The sequence below is a fragment of the Carica papaya genome, chromosome 3 (assembly GCF_054855325.1).
Source record: "Carica papaya isolate Zhongbai chromosome 3, ASM5485532v1, whole genome shotgun sequence".
NCBI lineage: Eukaryota > Viridiplantae > Streptophyta > Magnoliopsida > Brassicales > Caricaceae > Carica > Carica papaya.
In genome coordinates, this window is record NC_142311.1 from 31,724,357 (window position 1) to 31,738,680 (window position 14,324).

Sequence of the window (14,324 nt, forward strand, 5' to 3'; positions counted from 1 at the left end):
TAGCTCCCATGTTTGGTTATCTAAGTCTCCCATTGTTCTCTAGCTTTCCTAAATCACAAAGACCTCCAAGTTACTTTGCAGCAAGGGGCAAGACATTACACTTACGTGCAATTTTCCCACCAATCTTTTCTAAATGCTTGCATTCTTCATCTGTTCTACCAAAGAAAGCTATGTTGCTAAACACAGACCAACATTCTTCCTCTGACAATTTCTCCAAGAAAATCATGTGGGTGCTTCTACTTCCCATGATATTTGCAACACTCTCCTTCCTTGTGGTCACCAAAATCTTACTTCGTGGAAGACCACACTTGAGAGAATGTTCCAAGCATGCCCATTTTGAGGAATCTTCATTCCACACATCATCCATGACAAGAAGAAACTTCTTGTTTTCAATATATTGTTTTATTGCTTGCAGTGGATTTTCTAATTCAACTAGATTTGGGGTGCTACCAATAATTGATTCCTGGATTGCCTTAGCAATCTAATCTCATCAAAAGGTCTGAGACACACACCCATATCCTCTTTTCAAAACGCTCCACTACATCCTTATCATTAAGGCTAGTTGAGCCAGAGTTGTCTTTCCTAATCCTCCCATGCCAATAATGGAGATTGTTTGGAAGGGCGATTCTTGACTACTTTCTTCCAACAGCATCCTTATCACTCTATTTTTAGTTTCTTCTCTACCGTGCACCTCAAATTCATCGATGAAAGAGGTAGTCATTTGTCACTAAAGATCTGCTATTTCCCTTCCACCAAACTGAAACTCATACTTGATTCTCTCATTGGCAATAGCATCTAGTCTCTCATTCAGCTTTTTAATTTTGTGGGCAATGTCATGGCGCAAAATGGCTTGGTTGATGCGAAAGCAAGAGAAGGGAAAGAAGGAACATGCCTTGAGTATGGAGCCATTCTCAACCTTCTTCTCTTCAGATTCAATTTTTAATTGAAGTAGAGCAGTATTCCCTTCATCCAACACGTCCTCGATATCATAAGAAGCATCTTTCAGTTCCTCTAACTAGTTGCTCACATTGGCCTCCTTCCCATCATTTCTCTGCATCTTGAAGTACATCTTGAATGGCCTTGAAACTGCAGGTAAGCTTTTGGACTTCCTCTTCAAAACCCACAACCAGTCATACCTCATGTTCCACCTCTTTGTAAGCAATGGGAATCAACTGCTGTAGAACTTCAGATACAATTGCATCAGCCATTCTAAGGAGATCAGAAACAAAATCAAAATTAAGAAGGTAGATGAAGTCAACCAAGGGGCTTAAAAGAATGTTTCCCTCCTCCTTATAAAGTTTAATTAAATGAATGATAACAATTCTGATCATCCTTTTATTTTGATTTGTTTGGTAACAATTTGATCAATAATGGAGAAAGAATGACAGTTTTTGATTCATTTCACCTAACTTTCAACAACCACAACGTTATTTCCTATAGTTTCAACCAATTACTTGGATTCATTGCATTATTGAAGGTGCTTTTTCTAATGGTTATATCTTCTAAAATAAGTTTAAAATTATTGTTAAAATAATTATTGATTAAAAGTATTTTCAGATAGAAGTTGTAGATGTTTGATAAAAATAACTAATTTAACGATTACTCATCTTACATTGGTTACTTTCAAAATCCAATTTTCATCCATGTCTTCTGCTCTTTTACATAGTATCAAAAAAAATACAGATTTTTTCAGCAAAAGAAAAAAGAAGTCCTCATCTTAAAATACAAATCTAACTTTCATATTGAATCTTGCAAGTTTCATATTTAAAAAACAAATTTTCCTTGAGTCTTTTCTTTTGAAAAAAAAATACTAAAACTTAGAAGTCAAAAGAGTTATACCAACATTTTACCCGTATTATCCTAAAATTAATATTTATATCATGATATAAATATTAATTATGTAGGATCTAAATAAACTACTACCCAAAAAATAAGAACACAAGTAAATCATATTAATATCAGGATTAGGGTCTCTAATCATCACAATAAAACTTCAAATAGTTGCAAATAAAGCAATTACATCTATTATGGGCCTAGCTGGCTAAATAAAATTAGCATCATTTGACAAATATGATTTCTTTTCCACTTTGCAATATGCTGAATTCACTCCACACAAGCAGCAAATAAGGGTTACAAAAGCCAGCCATAGGGCTATATATGTACACATATATCCCTATTCTCAGTTCTGAGTAATCCATCTTTCTTTTTCAGATTGAATTCTTTCATCATATGCTCTGCAAAAAAAAATGGCAAACACATTTGATGTTCAATTACGTATTTATCAATGAGACAAACTTAAGCAAAATTTTCATTTGGAACTGAGATCTTCTATATAAACTAAGCTCCACCTTATAGTTATGGATACGGAAGGACAAAAATCGAAACGATTATGTTTTCCTAGAACAAGACAGTAAAATTTCAATGACTAAATACCTTTTGACTGATTTTAGATGTCTTCTGGTTTTTGTTAACTTCAAAATCCTTTGATTCATATCGTTGAAATCTTGCTCCTCTTCCCACTAATCATAGAAGAAAAGACCATGAAAAGAGAGAACAGAAACACATGAAACTGAACTCAAGAAAAAAAAATATGGATGAAGCATTTATGTGAAATTTGAGATGAACAGTAGCATCTTACATGGAACGCCAACAAAATTGTGACTGCAAACTTTTAAAATTTTTGCTAACTGATCTTACTGACTAAAAAATAAATGCTAATATAAAAAAATTGTGGTTAGAGAACTGACCTCTGAATCAATAGTTGTTACAGTTGCAGAAAGTAGATCCATCAAGAGTGATGTAGTAGAGGCTTTTACTAAATCCTGCCGAATCTTCTCTTGGTCCTTCAACTTGTGACAGGCAAAAAAGCGCAAGGATTTGAGGAGTGGCATTACCATAAATGTGCTGGTATTGGTATTAATAGTCCTATGATGAACAGTTCCTGTTGTGATTTCATAATCCCATTCTTCCCAGTTTGCCATGTCATCAAATCTAAGCACTTGTAGTTGAGGGAAGGCAGGAGAAGAAGAAGAAAATTGAGTGCCTATTCCTAAAAACTCAAGGCCCACTTTATTCACTTTAGGCATGTTTTTAATATAGAGCACTTGAAGAGCAGGCAAGATCCCAAGTGGAGGCAACTCTTCAATATTTTTAAAGGACTCAAGTCTGAGCTCCCTTAGCCTTGTCAGTTGAATTAACCAACTTGGCCAAATAGCAAGCACCATATATTCATCAATATATAATATTTCCAAGTCCAAAGGTGGTTGCAAGGCTTCAAGAAGAAGATCATCAATTCTATCTGTGTCTGTTATCTGTCCATCAAATCGAAGCATCAACTTCAAAAGATGTTTCTTATTTAGAAGTTGAGCATTTGTAGCCTCCTGGACATCTTTCACGCTTCCTAATCCTCTTATGTAGAGAGTGCCCCGAAGATTGTTTAGTTGCCGTAGATCTCCAAGAGTCATAGCTTCACCATCATTACTAATGCCTCCCACCACCAAGCGTTCAAATGTACGAAGAGAAGTTAATCTTCCCAAACATTTGGGCATAAATGTTAGACTCGCAGTTCCCAAGTTATCAAAATGTCTCAAATTGATTAGTTTTCCCATCCCATGAGGAAGTTCTTTTAGATCCAGACACCAGCGAATATTCAGAGTTTGAAGATTGTATAAATGACATAAAGATTCAGGTAATTTTGTCAGTTCTGTATTCCAAGATAAATCAAGAAGTCTCAAATGTATCAATTGTCCTACCTCATTCGGGAGTCTATGGATTGAACTAACACCAAAAATAGGTCTGCTCAAATCCAATGACCTAAGACATGTCAATTGACCAAATAAATCAAGTAGAAGTTCACCACTCTCAAACTCATGGGAAGGAAACCGAAGCAAGAGGCTCCGTAACTTCTTTAACTTGTAAACAGAGACAGGAAACGGTGAATTTTTCTCACCAAAGATCATTAAATGACGTGTTCTTTCATGAACAGACTTTATTTTAGGCACTTCAATATCATTAGTTTCTATTATAAGACATTCATTTTTCGTCAAAAATTGAGCAAAATCTTGCACTATGTCATGCATCTTGCATATTAATCTGGTTTCATCAAAACAATCATTTTTTAGGTGCTGGAAAAAGGAGCGCATGGCCAAATTATCAAAGTACACCTGACCAACAATTTCCATATCATCTTTAAGGTAGCCTTGCGCCATCCACAATCTAATCAACTTCTCATTCTCTATGTGGTAATCTTTTGGAAAGATGGCACAATATAAGAAACACTGCCTCACTTCAGAAGGCAAATCATAATAACTCAACAGCATATGAGGAAAAAGCTCTTGTTCAGCCTCTTTTAGATCCCATATTTGGTTATCTAAGACACTCTCCCACTGTTCTCTAGTTTTCCTAAATCGCAAAAGACCTCCAAGGAACTTTGCAGCAAGAGGCAAGCCATTGGACTTGCGTGCAATTTTTCTAGCAATCTTTTCTAAATGCTTGCATTCTTCATCTGTTCTACCGAAGAAAGCTATGTTGCTGAACACAGACCAACATTCTTCCTCTGACAATTTCTCCAAGAAAATCATGTGGGTGCTTCTGCTTCCCATGATATTTGCAACACTCTCCTTCCTTGTGGTCACCAAAATCTTACTTCCTGGAAGACCACACTTGAGAGAATGTTCCAAGCATGCCCATTTTGAGGAATCTTCATTCCACACATCATCCATAACAAGAAGAAACTTGTTGTCTTTAATAGATTTTTGTATTTCTTGCAGTAGATTTTCTAATTCAACTAGATTTGGGGTGCTTCCAATAATGGATTCAAGGATTGCCTTCGCAATCCTAATCTCATCGAAATGATCGGAGACACACACCCATATCCTCTTTTCAAAATGTTTCTTTACATCCTTATCATTAAAGGCTAATTGAGCCAGAGTTGTCTTTCCTAATCCTCCCATCCCGATAATGGAAATCGTTTGGAAGGGCGATTCTTGACTACTTTCTTCGAACAGCATCCTTATCACTCTATTTTTAGTTTTTTCTCTACCGTGCACCTGAAATTCATCGATGACAGAACTAGTCATTTGTCGCTCAAGATCTGCTGTTTCCCTTCCACCAGACTGAAACCAATACCTGATTCTCTCAGTGGCGATGGCATCTAATCTCTCATTCAGTTTTTTTATTTTGTGAGCAATGTCATGGCGCAAAATGGCTTGGTTGATGCAAAAGCAAGAGGAGGGCAAGAAGGAGCATACCTTGAGTACAGAGCTATTCCCAACCTTCTTGTCTTTACCTTCAAGTTTTAATTTAAGTAGAGTAGTATTCCACTCATCCAACACGTCCTCCACATCATAGGCAGCATCTTTTAGTTCCTCTAACCAGTTCTTCACGTTGGCCTCCTTCAACCCTCGTTTCTCTGCATCTTCAAGCACATCTCGAATGGCCTTGAAATTGCGGGTAAGCTTTTGGACTTCCTCTTCAACACCCACAACCAGTCGCACCTCTTGTTCCGCCTCTGTGTAAGCAATGGAAACCAACTGCTGTAGAACTGCAGATACAATTGCATCAGCCATTCCTAGGAGATGAAAAAGGAATCAAAATGAAGAAGGGTCTTCAAAGATGGCTTCCCCCCTCTTCACCTTAACATCTAATTTTCTTTTCTCTATCTTTATTTCTCTAGTTTTCAAAAAAAATTTATATATTTTTAAACTATCAATAAAATAAATTATTATTACAAAACCCAAAAGTTGAATACAACTAAACATGCACTAATTGGGGATGACAAATATACAATTGAAATGGTAGTATACAGACAATTATCTAGGGCTAAGAGAAAGGTTTAACTTTAGACTTTTCAAAAAGCAATTTATTTGACACAGACTAAAGAATTCATTACAAGAACAAATGGGTTAGATCATTTGATCAGTAAAATCAGTTTTGATATTCAAAATAGGATAATCAAGTTATCCCTAATTTGGCATACACAGAAGAATCAATTGCATAAAAGAATGGGTTCAACTAATTTGATTGATAAAATTATTTATCATTTGATATAAAAGAATATATTTCTCTTTGTATAATTTTTTAAATTATTTAGAATAAATAACTTTATTTAGCCATTATAATAGTTTAATTTATTCTAGTTTCTTTTAGGTAGATTTAAATATTATATGAATTAGAATCTTTTATATTTTTTTCTCTTTTATAATTTTTGTTGTTAATTATAAATAATATCTACACTTCTAAGGAGACAAAAAAATTATACAATAATGAATTAAAAATCTCTTTATTATTATTTTATTCTCTGTTATCTCTCTTTATCTTTATTTTTTTATTACTATTCTATTTAATTCATCTCATTTAATTTATTTCTTATAATATTTTTTCGCCTTAAGATTTAATTTCCTTTCCTCTATCTTTATTTCTCTGTTTTTCACTTTTATTTTTAAACTATCAATCAGACAAATTAGTTTAACAGTTATTCATCTTACATCGGTTATTATTAGAGCCCAACTTCCATCTATATCTTCTGCTATTTTTACACGGTATAAATAAAAAAATACAAATTTTTTCAACCCAAAAAAATGTTTTTAACCTAAAAGAAATATTAACTTTTATATCAAATTATGCAAGTTTCACCTCAAAAAAAAATTATAATTTTCCTTTCTATCTTTCCTTATAGGAAAAAAAATACTAAAATTCTGCTATTATCTGTAATGGCCTTGGAAATCCAAAAGGAAATATATAATAATTTAAGTGCAGAAGCGAAATAAAATGTTAAACTTTACATTTCTTACACAATAACTTAAAAGTACTAAACAATATTACAGAATAAATTCTCTTAAAAAAACACGAGAAATAAGAAAAATAATGGAAAATAGAAGGTATCTAGCATCTATTCGCAATTTTCTTGTAGATCGGGCTCTGAAACCAACTCCTCTTAATTTGAACTGGTTAAATAAAAGATAAGTTACACTAACCCAGTAAGAATATCACACTGTATCACCGACACATAAGCAAATGTTGGTATAAAATCATAATTAATTGAGCATTAAATTTAGCAAATTCGTTTATCAATCATAAAACTATTTATCGTTCACTTACCGTAGTGGAATTTATGAAAACAACCTATAGAGACAATAATACCATACATATCATAACTTCATGAACAATAAGCAACATAAAACATATTATAAATTCATATCCATTAATAATAAACCAAATCATAACCGTTTCTCATTTCACCAGCCTCCTAATATTCATGGGGGTTCGTAGGGGTGTCCCTGCTACATGTGAATCATTTTTCTTAACAATCTCAATTACAGGACCGTCTCCATACCCCGTCCGGTATGAGGGCAAAGACATTAAATCTCAATACTCCGTCTAGTATGAGGGTGAAGCGGGCATTCCGCATACCCTGTCCGGTATGAGTACCAAATTACCAAGTCTCCATATCCCGTCCAGTATGAGACAAGGTTCACGGTGGGGTTCTCTATGTACCCGGTCCATCCACCATCTCCTAGGATATCTAGTAAGGCTGTCATTCCATATGTTTATTTGATCACACCTCTTTCTTGTTTTCCTTTAGTCTCCATTACCAAATCAAATATAATCACATAAACAAATAAACATGCACCCGGTAATGCAATCATGTCTCAAATTTCAAATCAAACAAAAGTCAAGTAAGGCAGCAATACATACATTTAAACTAGAAAATAGATAAATCAGATACTATCATGCTTTTAGATTGTAAAATAAATCAACAGAGAACAATATCTGATTCGGGCTCCATTAGTAATCCGTAATTAGTTATGCACATCTATTTAATTTGTACACAATACCGAATTATTATTTATTTAAACTTAATTCTATGATAGGGAATAGAGTGAGAGATCCTTACTCGATCTGACGTCAAAAAGATAAACGGTTTACTGCGTATACAGGCGGTCCTTGGGTTCCCTGAATTTTTCTCCAGAAACTGAAATGCGCTTATAGTACCTACAAATGTTCTAAATAAACTCAAAATCAGTCTCATAGCTCACTCGGCCAATTTTAAAAATCTAGCATGGCGACTCCATCGTGCTGCGGCGACGACGCCGTCGCCCGCGGGGGCAGTCCACCTCGAGTCGGTCGTTTTTGACTGAATTCAACCGATTTTACATCAATTCCTGTAAGCACACACGCTAAAGGGCCTCGATGGGCCGAAAAAATACGAAAAACCGAAACTCACTGGCGGTGGGGCTCTCCGGTGCGGTGGCTCCTCCGGCTCACGTTGCGGTTGGGTGTTTCACTTCGGTCAACCTGTAGAGAAGAAAACAGTGATCACAACGGTGGAAAAATTATGCGAAATGAGAATCCGGAAGGGGCTCATTGGAGGCGGATTGTGAAATTCTCCGTGGCGGTGCCGCTGGGCTTCGTCGGTGTTTTTCGGCCAATTGGCTGGTCCTTTCACTCCGATTTGGCCATAGGTGAGCTTAAAATTAAATTTCATACAAAAAAAAAGTTTTTACCTTTTTTGGCGGTCAGAAAGGGTTCCGGTGCGGCAGTGGGTGGAGGCGGTCGGCTCCCCAGCGGCTAAGTCGTCTTCTCCGATGAAGGGTTATGTCGGCTTGGGTTAGGGTTTGGTGTGGATGGGGGTTATTTATACCCATCCACTTTTGATCTGGGACGTCCATCGCCATTCACTTTAGGCCGTCCGATCGCTTTTAATCTGGCCGTTCGATTATGTTTGGAAGGGAGCGCATCCAGGCCGTCCATGCACGCGAGAACGGACCTCAGCTGTTCGATCACGCACACGTAGATCGCCCACGTGCCCCCCCTATGTGGCCTCCCACGTCAGCGCCTCTGCCACTTGGCGCATCCTGGTTGGTCGGGGCTGCTGACCGGACGTCTGACGTGGTAAATTTTTTTAAAATTACGTTTTAACCTCCGATTTTATATTTTTCTTTCAAAAATACCCCCAAAACCCAATTTTTCATCCTTTTTTTTCAAAATTATTTTCAATTTAATCTTCCATCAATTTTACTCAATTTTTTTCATAAAATTAAAATAAAATAAAATAAATTAAATTAAATAATAAAAATAAAAAAATTATATTTATTAATAAAAAAAAAAGATTTTGGTGGGTGTTACAACTCTCCCCCCCCTTAAAAGAAATTTATTCCCTCAAATTTGTCTCTTACTTTCAATCGAACAGTTGGGAATACTGGACTCTAAAGTCTAATTCTAGCTCCTATGTAGCTTCCCTCGGTGTGTGGTTCTGCCATATGACCTTTACAAAGGAAATTTTTCGATTACAGAGTAATCTGCTCTTTCGATCTACAATGCCGACCGATACTTCCTCATATGATAGATCCTCCTGAAGTGGAAAAGGCTCGTGGGTCAAGACATGAGAGGGGTCCGGGTTGTACTTGCGTAGCATAAACACATGAAACACATTGTGGACTTTGTAAAATTCTGAAGGCAGTGTTAGTCTGTAGGCGGCGGTACCAATTCTGTCTAAGACTTCAAATGGTCCAATAAATCAGGAGTTCAGTTTCTCCCTCCTACCGAACCTACTGATTCCCTTAAAATGAGTGACTTTAAGGAACACCCGATCGCCTTTCTCAAATTCTAAATCTCTCCTTAGGGTGTCCGCATAACTCTTCTGTCTGCTCTGAGCCGTCTTAATGTTCTTCCTGATTTTAACTATTTTGGATGTAGTCTCCTATACCAGATCTAGGCCAAACAGTTTTCTATCCCCCACTTCTTCCCAACAAATCGACGATCTGCATGGACACCCATATAACGCCTCATATAGAGTCATGTTAATACTCGCTTGCTAGCTGTTGTTGTAAGCAAACTCTATCAGGGGTAGATGGTCATCCCAATGGCCTTCGGAGTCAAGGACACAAGATCGGAGCATATCCTCAAGTATACGAATTGTCCTTTCTGACTGTTCATCGGTTTGAGGGTAGAATGCAGTACTAAGGGATAGGTTCGTTCCCATGGCTTGCTGAAAGCTATTCCAAAATCGAGAAATGAATCTGGGATCCCTGTCGGACACTACTGTCACTGGCACTCCATGCAATCTAACTATTTTTTAGATATACATTATTGCTAACTTGTTCAAGGGATCGATCATCCTGATGGCCAAGAAGTGGGAAGACTTGGTAAGCCGGTTAATAATTACCCAGATGACATCATGTCCTGAGCGTGCCTTAGCTAATCCTGTCACGAAGTCCATGGTGATATGTTCCCACTTCTATTATGGGATCGGTAATGGCTGAAGTAGTCTGCCTGGAATGTAAACCTTAACCTTTTATTTCACTTCTGCACTTAAATTATTATATATTTCCTTTTGGATTTTCAAGTTCGTTACATTGTCACTGTCAACATGAATTAATATTTATATTATGATATAAATATTATATAATCTTTACACTATACCTAAGTTTTCATACTAATCCCAGTAGAATATTTAGTCTAGAATTTTTATTTAATATTTTTCAAATGCTTGCACAAATTTTGTTTAAAATAAACTGAAATCTTTTATTATGAACAATTAATTCTGTACGATCTAAATAAATTACTAACCAAAATAAGCGCTTGAATATCACTCACTAGTTTCTATAAAAAAAACATTCATTTTTCGTCAAAAATTGAGTAAAATCATGCATTATGTCATACATCTTGCATATTAATTTGATTTATCAACACAATCATATTCAAAGTCTTGGAAAAAGGAGTGCATTGCCAAATTATCAAAGTACACCTAACCAACAGTTTTTATATCATCTTTAAGATAGCCTTGCGCCATCCATAATCTAATCAAATTCTCTCTCCTTATCTTGTAATCTTTTGGAAAGATAGCACAATATAAGAAACACTACCTTATTTCATAAGGCAAATAAAAATAACTCAGCAGCAAATGAGGAAAAAGCTATTGTTCAGCTTCTTTTAGCTCCCATATTTAGCTATCTAACACACACTTCCATTGTTCTCTAGTTTTCCTAAATCCTAAAAAACCTCCAATGAATTTGAAGCAAGAGGCAACGCATTACACTTGTGTGCAATTTGCCTACCAATGTCCTTAAATGCTTGCATTCTTCATCTATTCTATTGAAAAAAGCTATACTGCTAAACAAATACCAACATTCTTCCTCCGACAAGTTCTCTAAGAAATACATGTGGGTGTTTCTGCTTCCCATGATATTTACAACAGTCTCCTTCCTTGTGGTCACCAAAATCTTACTTCCTGGAAAACCAAACTTGAAAGAATGTTCCAAGCATGTCGATTTTGAGGAATCTTCATTCCACACATCATCCATGACGAGAAGAAACTTCTTATTTTTAGTAGATCATTTTATTACTTGCAGTAGATTTTCTAATTCAACTAGATTTGGAGTGCTACCAATAATGGATTCAAGGATTGCCTTAGCGATCCTAATCTTATCAAAAGGATTTGAGAGACACACCCATATATTGTTTTCAAAATGGTCCACTACATCTTTATCATTAAAGGCTAATTGAGCCAGAGTTGTCTTTCCTAATCCTCCTATCCCAATAATAGAGATCGTTTGGAAGAGCGATTCTTGACTACTTTCTTCTAACAGCATCCTTACCACTTTATTTTTGGTTTTTTCTCTACTGCGCACCTGAATTTCATTAATAAAAGAGCTAGTCATTTGTCACTCAAGATATATTATTTCTCTTCCACCAAACTGAAACTTATACTTGATTCTTAATTGGCAATAACATCTAATCTCTCATTCAGCTTTTTAATTTTACGGGCAATGTCATGGCACAAAATGACTTGGTTGATGCAAAAGCAAGAGTATGGAAATAAGGAACATACCTTGAGTATGGAGCCACTCTCAACCTTCTTCTCTTCAGCTTCAACTTTTAATTGAAGTAGAGCAGTATTCCACTCATCCAACACGTCCTTTATATCATATGAAGCATCTTTTAATTTCTCTAACCATAACCTTACATTGGCCTCCTTTACCCCTCGTTTCTCTGCATCTTCAAGCACATCTAGAATGGCCTTGAAATTGCAGGTAAACTTTTGGACTTCCTCTTCGACACCCGCAACCAGTCACACCTCTTGCTTTGTCTTTGTAAGCAATGAAAACCAACGACTGTATGACTGCAGATACAATTACATCAGTCATTCTTAGGAGATGAGAAATGAATGAAAATTAAGAAGATAGATATGTCTTCCGATGAAGTCAACCAAGGGGCTTAAAAAATGGTCTTGCTCCTCCTTTTAAAGTTTAATTAAATGAATGATGACAATTATGATAATCATTTTATTTAGATTCATTTAATAACAACTTAATCAATAATGAAGAAAGAAGGACACTTTTTTATTAATTTTACCTACCCTTCAAATAACAACCATTAGTTGACTTCCTATATTTTCAATCAATCTCTTGAATTCATTGGATGGGTACTTTCACAATAAAAAATAAATTATGAAATAATTTCACATTCCCATTAAAATAACATCAACGAGCTGACTTTTTATAGTTTCAACTAGTTAGATGATTTCATTGCATCACTAATTTATGATGACAAATAATAGAATCAAAGCAACACATGTAGAGCATTATCTAAGGCTAACAAGAGAAATCTTGATTTTGACTTTTCAAAACTATATTTTGGCATAGATAGAAGAATTAATTACATAAAAAAAAAAAGGATTTAACTAATTTGATTAATAAAATCATTCGTCGTGTACAAAATATTAAAATCAAACATCTTGATACCATGGATTAAACATTAAAGTAAATGACGATGAGAAGAATATTTTTCACGATCTATCGTTATATAATTAAAACTTTATGCATGACTGGTTCAAAAGACAATACTAAACATAATACAATCAACTTAAGATTATTCACTCTCCAATTTTCATGACCCCCTTAAAATAATTTTTTTTTAAAGAGAGAAATAGAAAAAAAACCAAGATGAAATATAAATATGGACTATGTGAATATGGCACTGCACTAAAGCGTGGATTTCTTGCTTCGGGCACAATTTTGTTCGTCTTCAAATCTATTAATCTACCTCTTTAATTTGGGGTTGCATATATTCCTAATGATGTATCTTAGGCATTTCTTTGAGACAATCTAGTAGAAAATAAGAATATATTAATTTGGATTAAGCTTTTCAATAAAGAAATTTTTATGTACTTGTTGTTGTAAAGACCCGGAACTTAAAAGGGAAAAAAATTATAAATTAAATGCGGAAGCGAAATAATAGAGTTAGGGTTTACATTCCTTACACAATAATTTAGAATACCTAATAGGGTTACGAGAATGTTTCTTCTAAAAGAACAAATAAAAAATCAAAGAAATAAACAAAAAGTAAACAACTGGGCTAGGATGACCTTCACTAGCCTTTGAAGGAAGTCCGAGTTGTGAATTATTCACAACCCTCTTGTTGATCGAGATCTGGATCTTGGTCCTCTTGATTTGAAATAGTTAATGAAATGGTAAGATACACTAGCCCAGTAAGAATATCACACTACTCACCGATACAGAAACTTAAGGTTGGTAAAAATCATAAAAATAATAAATGAAGCTCTTAATTTATGTAAATACATTTATCACAAATAAAATAATTTATTGCATACTTACCGTTGCGAGATTTTCAAAACCGACCTATAGAAACAATAACTCAAATAACATCATGATCTCATATTCAAGTAAGAAAGAACAACTACTTTCCCTTTTTTATTTGCTTACTGGTATCCTTGAGGGTCCATAGGATGTCCCACTACGCATGAACCAATATCTAAACTTTGTTAACTAACCAGCTGTTCTCATACCCCATTCGGTATGAACACTAAAAATATCATCTATCGATACCCCGTTCAGTATGAGAGTGAATCGGGTCGTCTCCATACCCCGTCGGTATGAGCGCCAAAAATATCATTTCTCGATATCTCGGTTTTCTATGTACGGTCCGTCCACCATCTCCCAAGATATTCAGTAAAATAACTATTCATTAATTCACTTAACCAAGTAATTATTTGTTTACATTTTAATTTTTAGTTTTACAAATTAACTATAAATCACACAAGACAAACAATACATACATCAAGGAAGCATAACTGAATCATTTAACAATTTTAGTATATTATCATGCATTTAAAGCTGTAAAATCAAACAATCAGTTAAACAGGATAAACAATAAATAACTAACCGGTTCTAGCTCTATTAATTACCTGTAATTATTCTCGAAGTTTTTTAAATTACATCAAATATCATATTATCGATCATTAAACTTCAATTCTACAACAGAGAGTAAAGTGAGAGATTCTTAGCCGAATCGGTGTCCGAAAC

The 14,324-nt window shown here is 35.0% G+C and overlaps 1 protein-coding gene across 2 annotated transcripts; it reads right to left on the bottom strand.

The window, feature by feature from the left end:
• Positions 1 to 1,931: 1,931 nt before the first annotated feature.
• Positions 1,932 to 5,994, bottom strand: LOC110819916 (putative disease resistance protein RGA1). Of its 2 annotated transcripts, XM_022049261.2 has the most exons (3): positions 2,748 to 5,992; positions 2,434 to 2,519; positions 1,932 to 2,234 (listed from the first exon to the last, which is right to left on the bottom strand). In XM_022049261.2, exons 1-3 carry the CDS (start codon positions 5,565 to 5,567, stop codon positions 2,180 to 2,182), a joined length of 2,961 nt encoding a protein of 986 aa, XP_021904953.2. In that variant the 5' UTR covers positions 5,568 to 5,992; the 3' UTR covers positions 1,932 to 2,179. The 2 variants fall into 2 exon arrangements, with proteins under 2 accessions (XP_021904953.2, XP_021904954.2); XM_022049262.2 differs by lacking the exon at positions 2,434 to 2,519 and having other exon boundaries at positions 2,748 to 5,994.
• Positions 5,995 to 14,324: the final 8,330 nt, after the last annotated feature.

Bases quoted from the DNA above. Each gene is read 5' to 3' on its own strand.
- LOC110819916 (XM_022049261.2), bottom strand. From the start codon at position 5,567: ATGGCTGATGCAATTGTATCTGCAGTTCTACAGCAGTTGGTTTCCATT. The intron at 2,520-2,747 runs GTCAGTTCTCTA...TTCTATGATTAG, and splicing joins TAACAACTATTGATTCAGAG to TGGGAAGAGGAGCAAGATTT. The intron at 2,235-2,433 runs GTATTTAGTCAT...TTTTTTTTGCAG, and splicing joins CATCTAAAATCAGTCAAAAG to AGCATATGATGAAAGAATTC.